This window comes from Oryzias latipes, chromosome 4, assembly GCF_053564925.1.
Source record: "Oryzias latipes strain Hd-rR chromosome 4, Olatipes_Hd-rR_3.1".
Classification (NCBI taxonomy): Eukaryota; Metazoa; Chordata; class Actinopteri; order Beloniformes; family Adrianichthyidae; genus Oryzias; species Oryzias latipes.
In genome coordinates this window covers 30,519,712-30,536,606 of record NC_136240.1, presented here as the reverse complement: position 1 = coordinate 30,536,606, position 16,895 = coordinate 30,519,712, and the positions used below count along the sequence as shown (strand labels likewise).

The window sequence follows — 16,895 nt, the reverse complement described above, 5'->3', positions numbered from 1 at the left end:
GAAATTATGTAAAATAATTGAGACTTTTTGCCTGGAAAAGGGGTTAATAAACATTTAAGGGAGTCTTTACCATTTTCATTTATTCAGAGGAATCTGATGAGATCCTGAGTGCACTTCCCTCATCCGCCTGCAGATGGCGCCAGTCAGCAGCAGCAAGTGCTGCCGAGCGGAGAGAGGAGCAGAGACTGACTGTCGTCAGGATAGACCGCACTGATGAAGCGACCGCAGGAGATCCCTATCCCTCCGTCTTTCCTTTAAATACCGTATCAGACGGAGCGTTTCTGTCTCCCATCTCTCGTGTGATTGTCGTCGTGGGCTCGTCATTTGGAGAAGCTTTCCTGTTTTTTTTCTTTTCTTCTTTTTTTTTGTCCTCCGAGAGGCTGAATGGAAGCTGCAGCCGAGGGAGCGGTTGGGCTCACGGAGGCCAGGGACGGGAGCCCGATGTCCGGGGCCGCATCCTCCGATGATGCGGACGCGGTGGTGGGGGTTACGTACGGGATGGACGCTTCAGACATGGGTAATTTGACACAAACACATTCATTCACGTGCTCTGTAAACACCCATTATGTTTGTCCGTTTCAGTTGTTACTCTGTTTTTCCCGCCGCTCTCACCCTAAAGACCCGACTCATCTCTGCTAGCAAAGGGGCTGTTAGCTAGGCTAGAGGCTAACTAATGAACAGGTGAAGTTAGGCTGCTCACCGGCTGATGACAGACAGACAGTGGATTCATTTACGCATATTAACAGAATGCAGCATTATATGAAAATCAAACAACACAGTCATAAAATTACTAGTTTATATATGAGTTTAGTAAGGATAAAGCTGCACCCTATTTATTTATTTTCATCATGCTGGCTGAACCTATCGTCACATAATTCAATGTTGTGGGTTTAAATATATGCGCATATCTTATTATGTAAACCAACCATGCATATCATATGAATTAATTACTGTAAATTCTTCTTTGTGATTTGATCAAGTTTTTTTTTAAACGAAAAATATCTTTAAATAAATGCATTCTTTTGTTATTTAGAAGAAGAACTGTAAAATAAAAAGAACTGCATAGTTATATAAAGAGAGTGTGTTTTTTAAAGAGCTGCTCTGCTCCATTCTGATGCATCCAATTGCAGTCAAATGGATCCATGTACGTCTTTGTTTCCTCGTCTGAGCGGGGAAAACGGATCAAAACTGGAGAGCTCCAATAACGCTCGCCATTCGTGTTGTCCCGCCAATGTGTAGGTTAGGGATGGAAGGGGCTGTGAGCTAGCAGAATAGCATGTAAACAATGGGTTGACGGGAAGTGGGGTTGGGCTTACTCCGTGCCAACAGTCCCACCCTCAATTTAGAGGTGAATTTTTCAAGGAATTCCTGCATAAACTATGTTCTAGAAAGCTACACAGGGTTTTGGATTTTGCAAGCAATTTTACAAAATGAGATAAACTTTAAAAAAAACTAAATGTACGACTGTGGAGATTAGTTAAAGATCCCAGCAATTAGCCAAGGCTATTATCTTGTACCGTTATGTTGTACCAGTATTATATCATCACCATAGTTGTATGCATATTCATAAATGACACAGTATTATAAAATCACATGCACGCTGAACAAATTAGATGTGAATATGCACATGACTACCCTCAGCTGTGAGGTCTGCCTTTGGCTCCAACAGACCCCAACATTGTGACAATTCCTGTCGCTTTTTGTTGACTTTTCTCCTAACCAATGGAAACAGTGTTGGTCATTTCCACAATGGCTGGCTTTGCTGTAAAAAAAGAGGGGAAATTAGTCTTCTGGTGGCTTTTAAATTCAAGTATTAAAAAAATCCATCTGAAGTCACGCATGCTGGCAATCACCTCGGGTCATTTCACAAGCACGTGTCTGCTGGGTCATTACCTCTCAGCATGATATGGCAAGGCTGGTCCTTAAGCAGAAGATGTGGTCTGAAGCATTCGTTTTTGATGTGTGCCGCCTTTAAGCAGGTTACACGGTGCAGCATTCATGAAGGATTTGGCATGAAAAGAGCTTGTTGTGATTTAATCTGGATTTACTTAGACTGGTTTGTTTACCAAAAAACAATCATAATAACACACATAACTGTTCTATGGGGATGACTATTCCCACCTGGGATTAGGTCATTTATAGGTAGCTATCTTGTTTGAAACAAAATATTGCCAACCTGTGCATTATTAGCCTTAGTAATGGTTTCTTTATGTGTTTTTTATTAGAGACCAAATGCATGGCCTTTTTCAGGATGCAACAAGATGATTGCATTTTGATAATCTCAGGATTCATAGTTTCAGCATGAGGGTCACCATACTCTTTCACTCTTCCTGTACTTTCAGAACATGAGAAATATAAGAATTTCCAAAAAAGTGATTGTTCTGAAGTTAATTTTTACTACAACCAAACACTTGAAGTAGTCTGGGGCAAAATAGGTTTTTATACTTTTAAATGGGGCTAAACGGGCTAAAAGGTGAATTGCTGTTAAATATATTGTTTTTTTGGATCTATTGACAGAATGACCCCCCCTTTCACATTCCAAACAGGAAGTACCCATTATTTCCATAAACATCTGTAGAGAAATAAACCGATATTACTCAATCAGTACATTTGTCAAAATAACCATTCTTGCCTTGCTACCTTTCTTCTACCTGCTGTTAATTCTATTGTCACATAATATTTTCTTCTGGTGTACAAAGCTATAAACTGGCCAATCTGATGCCTCAATATAAGGATGTGGTGCCTCCTGGCCTGGCCCCCATGTAAAACATTGAAAACATTTAATTGTCAGATTTTGGACCAACCACTGCTTACTGATGGCTCCAACATGGGAGCATCCATATTTAAAAAAAAAGGCAACTGAGTGGACTGCAATTGGTTGGAAGTGGAAGTGAGCCATTTCTAAATGGTACGAAATGAAACCCGTGTCCGTTATCAGAAAGTAGGCAGCGACTATCGTGCTCACAGGCGGCAAATATTAGCTGGGAGCCGGCTACTTTTGAGGCCCCTGCTCACAGTTTCAAACTTTTTGGCTACTTTGATTTATTGAATGAAAGATCTCCAGAAACCATGTCATCTGTTTGAATTGGGCTGTTTTCTCATGACAGAGGCAGAGGTGTAGTCTGGCATCTGTCATTGTTGGATCTCCACTCCTCAAGCAAGGCAAAATGTCTTCTTGTTCTTAGTTCTTACCTCATTATTCTTTAACCTTTTGAAAACAACAAATGATTTGTTTGCACTTTTTTCATTCTGTGTGCATAGAAAGTGTATTCATGTAAAATAACAGCCTGTGAGGAGAGAATATGAGGAGTGATTGACCGACTGTTAAGTGTTTGCATCAAACATTTTAAGGAATTTTCTCCAGTAAAAGTGGAAAATTAATCGTCTCTCATGTGCAGCTTCTTAATCCTGCAAACTGGTGATTTAAACTGCGCATGCTGCCGTTGAGACGGGGAGGAATCTGCAGTCTGAGACTTGTAAACAGCGCTCATTTGAGGAGAAAAGCTGCTAAATGGAGGAGTCCCAGCTCCTTAGACCGGAGCTGGGACGTTCCACCACAGAGCCAAGCGTTGGGTAAATCTGTGTCCCACTAACATAGCTTAACATTTTATTTAATGCAAAACATAGTCACATAAATCTCCTGAAAACAAATCAAAAAGATTTGTAACAAATCAGACATCATGACAAAAATGCATCAAAAGCAGACACAGAAAACAAAGGAAGCTCAGCTCAGAAATGACAGAAACACATCAAACAACTTCATATTTTTGTAGAGAAATAATTGTGCTTGAAAAAAAACAACAACATGCAGATTATAACAAGGATATATCGTTTTATTGGATGTCAGAAGTCTGATTTCCACAAATGTTAGGGGAGAGACTTGAATGTTTTAAAAGAGGTATTGAAAGCTAAACTTTAGATTTTTTTTTATTAAATCAGATCATGTGTTCTCAACTTGTGTTTTAATGCTGAGACACATTTTGTGTGACTTCACCGCTGTATAGAATCCAGTGAGTTCCTCTTCAGAAGGAGACCGATGGGGTTCGTCTGAGTCTTTTAGACCTCAAAGAAATCCCTCCAATCTTCTTTTCCGATGCAAAAATGGAGGGTCAAAGGCGAGGAGACGCTCCGAAAGGACGCGGCAGGAGGAGATCAGAGGACTAGATCAGCTGCAAAAAGGACAGCGGATAAATGCGGCATCAGATCAAATCTAAAAACAAAAAGCTCACCTAGTGCTGCATCGTGACAACATGAAAAAACAAATGTAAAAACACATTCAAATTGTTAATAAAATAAAGTCTGACTGAAGTAATATTAGATCATATCTGTTAAGTGTTTCTACTTCGGTTTTCAAAACAGCATCTAAGGTATTTAATAGATCAACACAAGAATTGAGAACATGAAAGCTTTGCAAACACATTGGTCATTGTGTCGTTGATGGATCTCAGCTTTAATTCTGAACAGTGAGTTATTCTTTTCTTTTTAGGGAGGTGACCAGAGAAAGTAATTGGACTAGAATAGATAATCATAGCTAAAAAATACAAAAGCAACAGATCCCCTTTTTATTTTTTTTATTTATTCATTTGCTGAGTTTAAGAAACACATGATTGACATGCGTTTCTAAAGAGTCACTCAGTCATAGACCCCAGTTTTAGCATATTTGAAATTCTTACTTAATAAAAAGTGTGTGTATTAGATTTTTAGAAGCTTTGGTGAGCCAGTCAGTGATCAACTTTTTGAAAATGAGTATTATCCAGATCAGCAGAAGATAATTTCTAAAATAGGATAATTCCACATTAATAATAATATTTAATAATAATACATTTATTTCAAGTGCCTTTCAGGTCACCCAAGGTCACTGTACAAGGGTAAAAAATAATAGAATAAAACATCAATAAGAAATGAACAGAATAAAACATGAATAAACATAAAAATCAAGATAAAACATCAATAGGACATAATAAAAACTGGGTAGAAAAACAACAGATAAAGTGAAGTTGTGGTAACTGAATGGATTAACCATATGATCGTTTGAAGAGATGGGTTTTGATATAAATGAATATGAACAAATCAGTGGAAAAGGTCCAGTAAGTCGGCCTTTTAGGAAACATAGATGTTTGTATAACGAGTCAAAGGGCATCCCATGACATTTGTATAATTATATTTTGTCTAGTGCACCCAAGCTGCTCTAAATGTGGAGCTTTGTGAGCATCATAACTGCAGTTAAAAAAACTGTCTGAAAGCTTCTTGACTGCTACCATTAGTCCTCACTGGATCAATGACAACATGATCTGACTTCGTACCTCCACACTCACATTTCCTGTCCCTTCCTCCAAAGTGCACTATCTCCAAAATCCCTTTGTTTCCCCGTCTCCATCACGGCCATCCCCCTCCCTATTTTCCCAGTTTTCTCTGTTCCCCTACAGTCAGCGGGAACTGCTGACGGCAGCACAAAGGGGTATGTTACTGTCCATCTGCTTCCTGCTCATCCTTTCCTTAAGGTCCCCCTTTGCCCCCTTCTGCCCGTCTCTGCTACGCCACACTTTGCACGTTGGGGGTTCTTGTATGAAATATTGACAGTTTGCCAGATTATCTGATATCAGCACGTTTGACGCACACCATGACGCCGTTGTCGTATATTTACATACTACTGACTTTTTCCTGCACGTGGGGGGCATTAAAAACACCACACAGGGGGGAGAACATTAGCACGGCCTTTTCAATCGTTTTCCAAGGGTTTTTGAAGCCTGACTGCATTTTCCTTGTGACTCTGAAGATGTAAAAGCCTCCGAATAAATCTCTGGCTTTGTTTCAAACATTGATCCATCAGGACCTGCCTTGAAACCATTTAAAACAAAAGCATGCTCTTTCCAATTAGGATGGTTAACATGCGGACCGTGAAGGCTATGATCATTTCATAAGCATCACCTGCAGCATGACCGCGGTCAGAAAGAAGAGCAAAGCCATCAGTCTTCTGGTCCACATTAAAACACAGTTTTTTTCACCTTTAAAAAGTATTTGGTACTTTCTTTATGGTGTTCATGCTCATGAGAGTCTGAGGTTTAAACTTTTTTTTAGTTTGTACTTTTCAATCTTAAAAAAAAACAACCAGAAAGACTTCAGTCATCCTTCGTGGTGATAGATACATGTCTTCAAGAGTATATAAAATAATTCATTATTGAACTAATAACATACGTAGCTTGTAGTTGCTGGTCGTGTTTGATGTCTGCTTTTCAGACATCCTCTTTTCCTCTCTGTTATTTCTGAGCCAATCTAAAATACATTTTGCATACCTTATTATCAGATTCAGGAATTTTGGAATAAACATAGGAATTAAAGGATGAGCCGGCTCACTCTGAGCCTTGCAGAGTTGAAGAGAAAGCTGCTCACTCTGATTTTTAAGAACACAATGATTCATTAAACTGTGTGGGCTTACTTGGCAGCGTTTGTCTCTTCTACTCCCATCGTATGTGATGATGCATTTACCTTAAAGTTGGAGCAGGGAAGTAGCTCAGGATAGGAAAGCTAAACTGACCAGTGCCAGTCGCTGCGAGCCCTGCTGGACGGATCGTCTCCTAAAGGCTTTCTAGATTCTAGAAAAATGGACCAGAGCCCAAATTAAATGTTCATACTGGATCAGTCATGGACTGGGTTAGCAACCATCACCACCGTTTCTGCTGGTGGAAGACGGAGAGAAAGAAGAGATGTTTATAGGCAGAGACAGGAAGGGAAAGGTAGGAGTGAAGGACTTAGAGTAGGAATTTGGAAGTGTGATTTTCAAGAGAGGAGCTGAAATTAACTGACACAACCTGAACTTTATCGGAGTCTGCTGTGCATCTTTAAGGTGGATTTATTCAATGGAATAAGCATAATTAAATACGTTTCTCGGTATTTAGTCATCTGTTCTTGCATGAAATCCTCTAAAAATGTGCAGGTCTGCACCTCTAAGGATCTTTGGATGAGAGTCCAACCTTCTACTGTTTTTTTCTGTTGTCCTTTGAAGTAAATGGCAATGACAGTTCATATTTGGGGAAATTAAGAATAATAATCATGGATGTGGAACTATAAAACCATTTGTGTTATGAAGTAGGCACTTGGACTGAAATGAGTTCAAGAAAACTTTAGTTTATCATTGCAATGTGCTATCAAAACATTTTTCTAGCTAAACCTTGGAAACCTCTAAATTAAAAAACACCACAGGGGCCCTGCTGAGTTTGTTGTTTTGTGATTGGGCATGGCTGTCGCGGTGTGTGCACTGTGGTTTCAATTATATTCTGGTCTCCAGCTATGCTGTTGCTGCAATGGTGACCCGCACTGTTGTGCAACCATGATGCTCCTTTAGTTTGAGTAGATTAGACTGAGTCACCGGCCTCTGCCCAAAGGTGCTGCTCTCAGCACTAACAAATGTGTAAGGCTGAGCAACACTCTGTATTTTTGTCAGTGAAAGCTGTGGGAATGTAGATCCATGACAGTTACAAGATTAACATCACTGAAACAGTATTTCTGTGAACCTTTCTGTGAACACCAATTCACAATCCCAATTAAACAAAATCACACTATGTGATGATTTTAGGTGGGCTGAAGTGACATTTTTCCAGGTGCACTAAGCTGCTTTTTACGACGGAGTTTTAGGGCCACCAAAAATAAAGTAAAATAGCGATATTTTAAGTCGTTAATTTACACGAAAAAAACTCAAGATTTACAAGATTAAAGTTGAAGTGAGCATACAGTGCAGCAGTAGGTGAACGCCGCGCAGCAGCAGAGCAAACAAAACTCAACAGGCGAGCTGAATGGACAACGTTCCAAATGGTTGGAAGCTCATTTGTTTGATTTACGGTTTGTTAATGTTTTATTTATCGATGGGTGGTTTGCAGGATCTCTGCAGCCCGATGAAGCCATCGGTGTCCCTGCAGCTGTCCACTAGAATCCTTTCTTCTTCCATTAAAGATCTCTACGTCTGTGTGACGCTTCCGTCTGAGAAGGAGGAGCACTTTTTGGGATTGTCAAGGTTCTTATGCTAAGATAACAGACCATTTTCATTCATCTGTATTGTTTTGTGTTGAAACGGGACATTTCATCTGGAGGAGGGGGCGCATGTAACACTGTTTACTTCCGCATTGATGTTCGGATGACAGGTTCATGACATAAGGTGACAAATGAACTTCAGGTTATGTGAACGAAAAGGAGAATAAAGGCTGCAGCGGTCTTCTACACCCAAACGTGTCTCTGAGCTCCTTATTTTACAGATGAAACTCCGCTTTACCGACACTGAACCCTGGAAAGCCGCTACACTGACAATAGTTTGATTTTGAGTTGCCAGAAGGTTCTGAATCTCTTTGATTTTTTAAACTTATCCGGAAATAAAGCTTCACAAAAGGCTCCACATGTTTCATCTTCAAGGTAGGCTCCGATAAACAGAAAACTTTGGTGATTTTTCCTTGTTAATCTTTGACCTTTTTCTCGTAAATTTACGAGATTTTAAGTCGTAAATTTATGAGACAAAAACTCGTAAATTTATTAGTTTTATCTCGGAAATTTGGTTAAAAGTCGTAATAAAATTTTTATTTTATTTTTTGTAAACTGGCCCTAAAACTCCGTCGTAGCCTTAAGTTTCCCCCAGAGAATAGAATTTCCAAGAGCTTCTCCCAGACAGTTTTCCTCCAAAAATATTTCAATTTTTACCACTTCTTTGAAACCTTACACTGTTCTTTAATCTTCTCTTGTCATTCTACTCATGAACACCATAGTAAAGAAAGTTTTCAGGGTATTTTGCTTTGATATGTTTTACATATAAACTACATCATCCAAACAATATTGTTGCAATTAACAGTAAAGAAAAGAAAATACTGTATTTTGGCTGTGTCACACTAAAGGAAAACAAAACCAGAAAATGTTGACAAATCTATTGCAGATACTTCTATGTCAGCATTATGATGCACACGGAGGCTCTTCTTTACACTCTGGATGCAGACTTGAAAAACGGGGGTCACATTTCCATTTTTTATTACATGGCTTTCTAACATGCCAGGAAAAATGATCATAGTCTTGTTTGTGTCTTCAGTTGGTTACCTAAACTCTTAAGTTTGGAGGAACAGCTACCAAAACACTTCCCACTCAATACTGAGAGTGTTGCTGTAGTATTGTTGTCACAGGTTTACATTGCTGTCAAAAAGTCTTTCTCACAGATGAAGCTGCAACTCTTCATAGCCACCAGCAATCAGGCATTTTCCAAGCGTAAGCACCGGTTTTGTTTCTGAGTCTGGTGCCTCTCACAGAGAGTAGATCAACAAATTTAGCTCTTAATAACTCCGTTTGAAAGAAGTAGCGAAGCCCGGTCTGTAGGAGTAGGATGTCTGGAGCCGGGGTCAACCAAAGTTTTCCGCCCCGTGTAAGAAGCTCTCATTGTGGCAGGGTGTTGCTTCTGTAATGGGTCCACACACACAGAGGTATTATTATGTCTGACAGGACCCTGATCGCTGGGAACACATAAAACTTCTTTAAAAAGCATAGCATTTGGAATTTGAGGACTTCTTAATTATAAGCGTCATCGTCCAAGTTTCATTAGAAAGGAAGATCTAATTAGAAAAACTAATCTTTATGACATAATACAGATCAAACCAGTCAAAATGAAAACAATCTTTTAGTTTGTCACAAATTTGTAAGCACTTTTTGCGTGCAAGGAAGTGTGTAAGGAAGAATCAAGGACATAGGACTCAGATTGTTGCACTTCAAAACCCAGGTAGTTCTTTTTACTCTTTCCACTCACTCATTCTGGGACGAGGCCAAAGGGGGAACGGTGAGAACTGTGGTGGCTGCCTGCTGTGTTAATGGAAAAATACACAGCCTTACTGGCCAAAGAGATCTAAGGATAAGGGCTGGAAAAGCCGTAACCCTCTGAATTAGACTAAAAGGATCGTGACTTACAGAATATGTAAAACAGAAAGAAGTCTGGAGACTGAAAGATCAAACAAACCCCGTCTGAGCTTCTCACCTTTTTAGTGATCAACTGTAACATTGCAACTGCTTGTATATTACTGCACGTCTTGTTTAGCTTGTGATATGTTTTGTAAACACTAACTCATAAAGCAAGAAACTGCCTCACGCTGGACTATTTTTCATCAAACTGCTCATATAGCCATGGTAGAATAATTTTATCGTTGCTTCAGATCACATTTGCTCAAACCCCAAAGCACGATTCCTTACTCAAATCTGAATGTATGCATGCTTGTGAGGTAACCCCTTGATTTTAGTGAGGGTTTACTCATCGCTCTTCATGTGCGACATGGGGACAGTTGCAGGTTCACTTTGCCTTCAGTCTGGGGCACTCGTCATTTTGCCCTGTAAGGAAAGGCTTTTAGTCGTCGCTGATTTGTGAGTTACACCATCACTGCTTGCTCTGTGGCTGGGCTAATGCCCTATTTAGCAACACCATCAGGACACTATGTAGGCAACCTGTTGATTCCTGGCACATGTGTCAAAATGAAAAAAAAATAAATAAAAACAAAGTTGGTTGACCTCAATACAGGTCACCATAGCAACAGAAAAGGGGAAAGTAGGCTTTGGAGAAATATAAACTTGATGCAAACCATTACTAAATTTCTGTTGGAGAAATGATAAAACAACATAATTATTAAAAATAATAATTATTATCAATATTTATTTTTTTGTACACAAAAAGCTTCGTTGTTTTTTTTTATTCTGGTATATAAAGCAGTTTCCTGCTTCTACTTTTATGTCTTGGCGACTTTTTATGATTTGTCCAATTCTAACCAAATTTAAGCTCACCAAAAGGAGAAAAGGAAAAGAAAAGCCTCAAACCCTTAAAATCATTGTTCTTTTGCCAAAAAGATTTGTTGTTGACACTTTTTGAGTTTTCATGACTTGCTGTGTAAGCATAAGCCATGACTGATCTTGAAATCACGCCTTCTTAATACTGTGATTGGTTAAAGTTTTTCTAAATGCAGGCAGGCTAATAAGCATGTTTGTGGATGAGTTTCTCTTTTAGCATCTTCAGCTTTCTCCATTCACGTTTGGGTTGTCACAGGAAATTGAGTTTTTCCAAATTGTTCCAAAAGTTAAGAACTGGGGTGCAGGTCCGAAAAAACAGTATATGAAGTTCTACTTTGAAAAAAACCAAGTGGTCTGTGAAGATCAGCACTACCCATGGTCAAGCTCATTTCAGCAATATCACCTTTTCATGTGTTTGCATTTCCCTCATTTCTTTATATGACTCTGTACAGCATCAGAGTCTGCTAAAGCTTTCTTAAAGTCCCTTTTTAATGTTTTTGTTTCACTGCAGGTATAGGTTTCAGGCTCTGTGTTTGACTGTTTTCGGTAACTTTGTAAATTTGAGTAAGTTAGCAACTCAGTTTAACCGGTGGTGAGCCATGCATTTTGCACCTGTCGTCTGTGAAGCCCTATTAATATTAATAAATCTCACAGTTCAACATAAAAAAAAACTCTCAAATCTGTGCTGTATCACAGCTGAACATAGCTAAACAAACACCCCTGTGGTGTAGCAGACTCAAAAACACAAACACAAGCTACAGCCTATGTCATGTGACCTGAACAGGTGAGTAGCATCTTGACTTTATCTTGACTTTAGTCATGTATAGTATAGTAATCACATTTACAGCACGAAGGAATTAACATTGAAACACACCAAACACAAAAAGCTTGTTTTAGGCTCCTGCTAACAGCTGTTGTTCACCTCTCAGCTTTTCCCATTAGTTGTCGCCACAGTGAATAAGCTTTCACTCATTCACAGGTGGTTTGGCAGAGAGTTTTTACCCCAGATGCCCTACCTGACACAATCCTGAATTTTCAAGGCACAGGAAGACCTAAATAGGCAACAGCGTAAGGGGGTCTTGCCTAAGACCAATTGATTTTTAGCTCATTGCATGCCCTGCATGTCAGTCCTTCACCCAACCAACTGAGCTACCCAGCCACTATTTTGCTTTTTTTCTTGCATGAGTTTTAATACCAACAAAGAGCGCTGAACAGAAGGATTGATCATCAAGCCAAAAACTCACTCAGATTGGTGGTCCAAAGAACACAGATCAAGTTTGGGCTTGTCCTCCACTATTAGGAGTTTTTCCTGTCACAGGACGCATTATATATCAGCCTTGATGTAAAGCATAGACATATGTTGCAAAGCCTTACTGCTGTCATAGACTTGAACTCTGGTTTGCATCAGCCAGGTTTTTAAATTTTGAAGCAGATTTCACAGAAGCAGAAAACCAAAGCTTGCTGAAGTATAATTGAATTAAACTTCTAACATAAAAATCTACAACAAATTCAGCAGCTGAACAAAGAACGTATAAAGGAAAATGAAGAAAACAGTGAAATGAAGACTATGAAGAATTTCTTTAGTTATTTATTTTATAAAAGTTTTAGTCATTTAATTACTTATCTAAGAAAAACACAATGAAATGTATTTTATAAAAAGTCAGCAGAGAAGACCTTAATAGCCCACTACTGCATCTCCCTATTTGTGATCATATTTTGATAAGTCTAACGTGCCTTTAATACAGTTCACGCATAACCTTTTTATTCTTTAAATTGTGGGCGTGGTCTTCAGTGGTGCAGCAGAAAGGCACATACTCATAGAAAACGGCATCATCGGATTCCACATTAATGGGTGGAATGTAGGTTGGAAACATAAAAATGTGTATGCGTCGTCCAGAGGCTCTGCAAAATAACTTTGTGTTGCACTTTGCTGTGGAGGGTAATTACCAGCCAGTGGTGGGACGCGCCCACAAGGGCTATAGGGAAAAGCCATAACCCAACACATAGCATTCCCACCCAGGCAACAGACGTAGTGAGCAGTTATTTATTTGGAAGGGTCTGTTTGTTGTTCCACTCCCTAAAGAACACCAACGCAGAATGATGGAGCAGCAACCATATCCTCTTATATTCCTAGCATTCACCCTCCAATTATTATGGTCCCTGTTATAACTGAGGAAGTGTAGGTTATCTGCGATTTTATGACTGACATCACCAACTCTTACATTTGTGGATAAGTGAGAAATAGAATTTAGGGCATCATAGTTTTCATATTTGCCTAATTAGCTTGTTGTTTGTACTAATGGCTATTATTTTTGGAATGAAATGCTTTGTCATAGCTATTACATGCCGTTTTTATTTTGCACTATCCTCTACATTGTTTATCTTCTGAAAAAAAGATAGTTTAGTTCAGAGTTGACTTTTTAATGTACACATCTATTAGCAGCTTGTTCAAAGCTCTGTGTTACAAAATGCGGTGCTCTAAATTGATCAGCTTCAGCAGTTTCACTGTTGTTGATGTGGTTTGATGCGACTCAGTGAGGGGTCTGATGGAAATACAGTCAGACCTTAGCAGGCTCAGACGCCAGCCACACACACTCTAAAGCCCCATAAAACCACATTCACCCACCCATGCTGAAGGGAAGCAAGCTTTTGGTGTCCTAACAGGTGCAGGCATGTGGAAAATAAATGAAGAACAGCTCAGATGCAAGTACAAACGAGTGCAGCTGGAACTGTGGGGCTTGGTGAGGAAGAGGAAACCCTCCTCTTTAATTATCTGCATTACAAACATTCTTTCATTTGCTGCTTTCTGCCTCCCCCTCCCTCTCACTATCTTAAATCTAAACCCACTGATGTTCCAGCTTGCTGGGAGCTCCTCTGGCACACTTTGCGTTTCTCATCTTGCTGTGAGGATGTGTGATCTGAAGAAGGCTGGAGGAGGGGAGGCAAACCAACAGCTCCGTGCCTCGGTCACGTGGCCATCCACGAGAGGCTGGCAGACAGGAGAGCAGAGGCTATCAGTTCAGATTCTAGTGTGGAAGCTATCACACTCCTGAGTGACACGCTGTGAGGGCCATGCTTCATCATGGAGTGCTGCTTGAAGAAGATTGTCTGATTCAAGCTTGTACAAACCCTGAGACTGCTTTTAGCCGTTAAAGGATTGGTTTCACCAATTAGTTGATCAATTTTGGGGGGGAAAATGAAAAGAAGTCAAGAACCGCTGAATGCTATTAAGTAGAACAAATTTTACTATTATTGCTTATGTCAAAAACCCAAACATTACACAACGGCTCATGCCCAAAAAATACAAATAAAACAGCTGCCCTTTGACGCATCAGAGCACCCATTTCAAATTAGCCAAACGATTGAAGCAGCAGCTAAAACCCTATAACTGGCTCAGCCATATACTGCAATAATACATAAAACCACTTTCTGTGGTTTCTGACAGCTCTTCTCTTAAATGTTGCTGTAGTTTTGGTTAATACTTCATTTTATTTCTACATCTCCTTTACGTTTGGTGAAAGGTTTGTGCAGCAACTGTAAATTCTTTAACAAGAAAGACAGAAAACATCAAATGAAGTTCAGCAGCATGTCCTAAACTCCTCTGCATCGGGTTGATGAAGAGCATGTTTTGCCTTTGTGCATTTCAAAACAGACTTGTTTTACAGCAGTGCTTCACTTTACTGCAATCAGAGGAAGTTGCGCCTTGCTGGGTTAGGGTTCGATGGTAATGTTGTTGAAAAAGCAGTCATCATTTCAACTTTACTACACATAATGAGAGTTTTAATATTGTTCCTCCATATGCTGCTTACAATAAAGCATACATAGTTAATCATATAGCAGCATCAGTGATGTGTGTACTTGTATTCATTTCCAGCTGCCAGGCCTTCATTACTCTCCCACATAAACTCAGTGTAAATGCTGTAGTGCTGAAAAATATCATTATTAATCCTCCCTTTCATCGTTTTATGAACTTGTGGTGTGTTTAGTGCCTACCTAACCCTTCTCTTCCATTGTGAAAGGGTTACGTGTCCACAATTTACAATCTATTTCAGGCCTTCCTGGTGAAAACGATCCTCTGATTGCTTTTCATTGCCTGCATCCTGTTATTAAACTGCAGTTGTAGGGCTGCACGATTCCCAGAATTCGTTTTTTTCCTTGAGGAAAATGATGTTCATTACCACAGTGTACACATATGTATTTTTTTCCAAGTAAAGATGCATCTTTGTACAGATAAAAACCTTTACGTCGTTTAGAGTGTACATAAATAACTTAAATCCAGCATTACTGGAGTTATTATTTTCATCCTGAGCTCATATTTAACTGAAGGTTTTTTTTTAATGTTTCATTGTATTTATGACATTCAGAAAGAGCTAATATGAGCTTACAGACACTCTTTAAGAGCTGATTAAGGCTATATCTAATGACAGTAGAGTGTTCTCACCCAAATCCACCCACTGTATGATACTAGAAATATCTGCAATGCCAATGAGTAAATTACGGGTATTTATTGGTAAGTACTGTTGCCCACAACAATGAACAGTCCAGCTTGCAGACAAAAATGTCACTATGAAATATGACATGCTGACGGAAACAATAGACAAAGTCACAGACGTTGGCTTGAAGAAGGAGTTGCTGCCCTTGTAGCTGATGTTGACAGTTATTACATAATGTCAGCCTTTTGGGATTCATCTTTGTCACGGAATGGAGCAACGGAGCCTCCTGGCACACATCACCTAACAGAATAACCTCTCTTTTTGATTCTTTCAGATGCTGCTAAGATGCCCTCTTCTTCAGGTCAACACGGTCAGGGAAAGAAAATTGGCCACCGAGGAGTGGATGCATCCGGGGAAACTACTTACAAAAAGGTGATGTCCACAGCAATGGGGTTTATAAACTACTTTAAAAAGTAACTGTCAGACTGTCAACCTCATGTATTTAAAAAAGAAAAGTATTCTGTATTTTTTCAAATAATCACATGGATCAATCTAAGCAAAAATAACTTTTTTTTAAATGTTTTCTGTAAAGAACAGGTTTTGCAAAAAGGACATCTACTAAGCCAGTACAGATTTCACTATAGAAATGTATCATAAGTGCAGTAACGAATCACAGGAAATAAAATAAATATCTAAATAGCAGCAGAGAGCAAACTGGTTTTGCCTCCACAACCTACAATCAGTCCAATATTTGGTGTGAGAAGAACTACCAGTACAAATAAACAATGGCATTTAAAAAAGGCAGAAAGTGTTGAGACTTGGCGTGTACATTTGTTGCTTTATTGCAGTGACATTTCTGGCAGAACAGAGAGAATTGCTTCCTCCTCTGCTCAGGTGCCAGAGGCAGCATCTAGTGATAAACTACAGCTACTGATGGGGAGGGAGCTCTGCTTGTAAATAAGACATTAGACAAACAATAAAACTGAAATGTTTTTTTTAATTGTTTTGTTATAAAAGTCACTCATCATTTTACCCAATTTGTTTACCGCTTGTGTGTTACATTCCCTGGGCTATGGTTGCCAGGTTTCAGAACTATTCAACTATTCTCGTAGAAAAACTTTGGGAACAGCATTTTCACGTGATAGTAGTTTATAAACAAAGAGGCAGCACTTAACTCCCGCGTCTTGAACAAAATTCATCCAAGTCTCAGTTTCTGTTTCTCCAAAGAAAGAGGTTGATGCGTTTTCCTGACCAGCTGGGGCAAAACCCTCCACTGTTGTAAAATTATAGATTTTTTTTAGATCCAGTAAGTCTCACTGCCACTCAAATGCTCTTCCTATGTATTTCTACTCTAATATTGTAAATAGCAGACAAAACCAGGTCCTAAATGTAAAAACAATAATTCCTGAGAAATGTTCTTTATAGATTTTTGGAAGATACCACTATGACAGTTGTTTTTAAATCCCTTTTATTCGTTGTTTTTCATGATGTTTTCCTCTAACCGAACACAGACCACGTCTTCAGCCCTGAAAGGTGCCATCCAGCTGGGAATTGGTTACACCGTGGGTAACTTGAGCTCTAAGCCCGAGAGAGATGTGTTGATGCAGGATTTCTACGTGGTAGAAAGCATCTTTTTCCCCAGGTCACTACCATACCAAATCTCACCACATAGCC

At 39.3% G+C, this 16,895-nt stretch overlaps 1 protein-coding gene across 2 annotated transcripts in view; it reads left to right on the top strand.

The window, feature by feature from the left end:
* The first annotated feature begins 180 nt into the window (after nt 1–180).
* Nucleotides 181–16,895, top strand: part of pip5k1ca (phosphatidylinositol-4-phosphate 5-kinase, type I, gamma a) — a 39,630-nt gene continuing 22,915 nt past the window's right edge. For both annotated transcript variants that reach the window (XM_078946273.1, XM_011474381.4), the window contains exons 1-3: nt 181–517; nt 15,556–15,653; nt 16,733–16,863. In XM_078946273.1, coding sequence (XP_078802399.1) covers nt 385–517; nt 15,556–15,653; nt 16,733–16,863 — 362 coding nt within the window. In that variant the 5' untranslated portion in view covers nt 181–384. The remainder of the gene's footprint in view (nt 518–15,555; nt 15,654–16,732; nt 16,864–16,895) is intronic.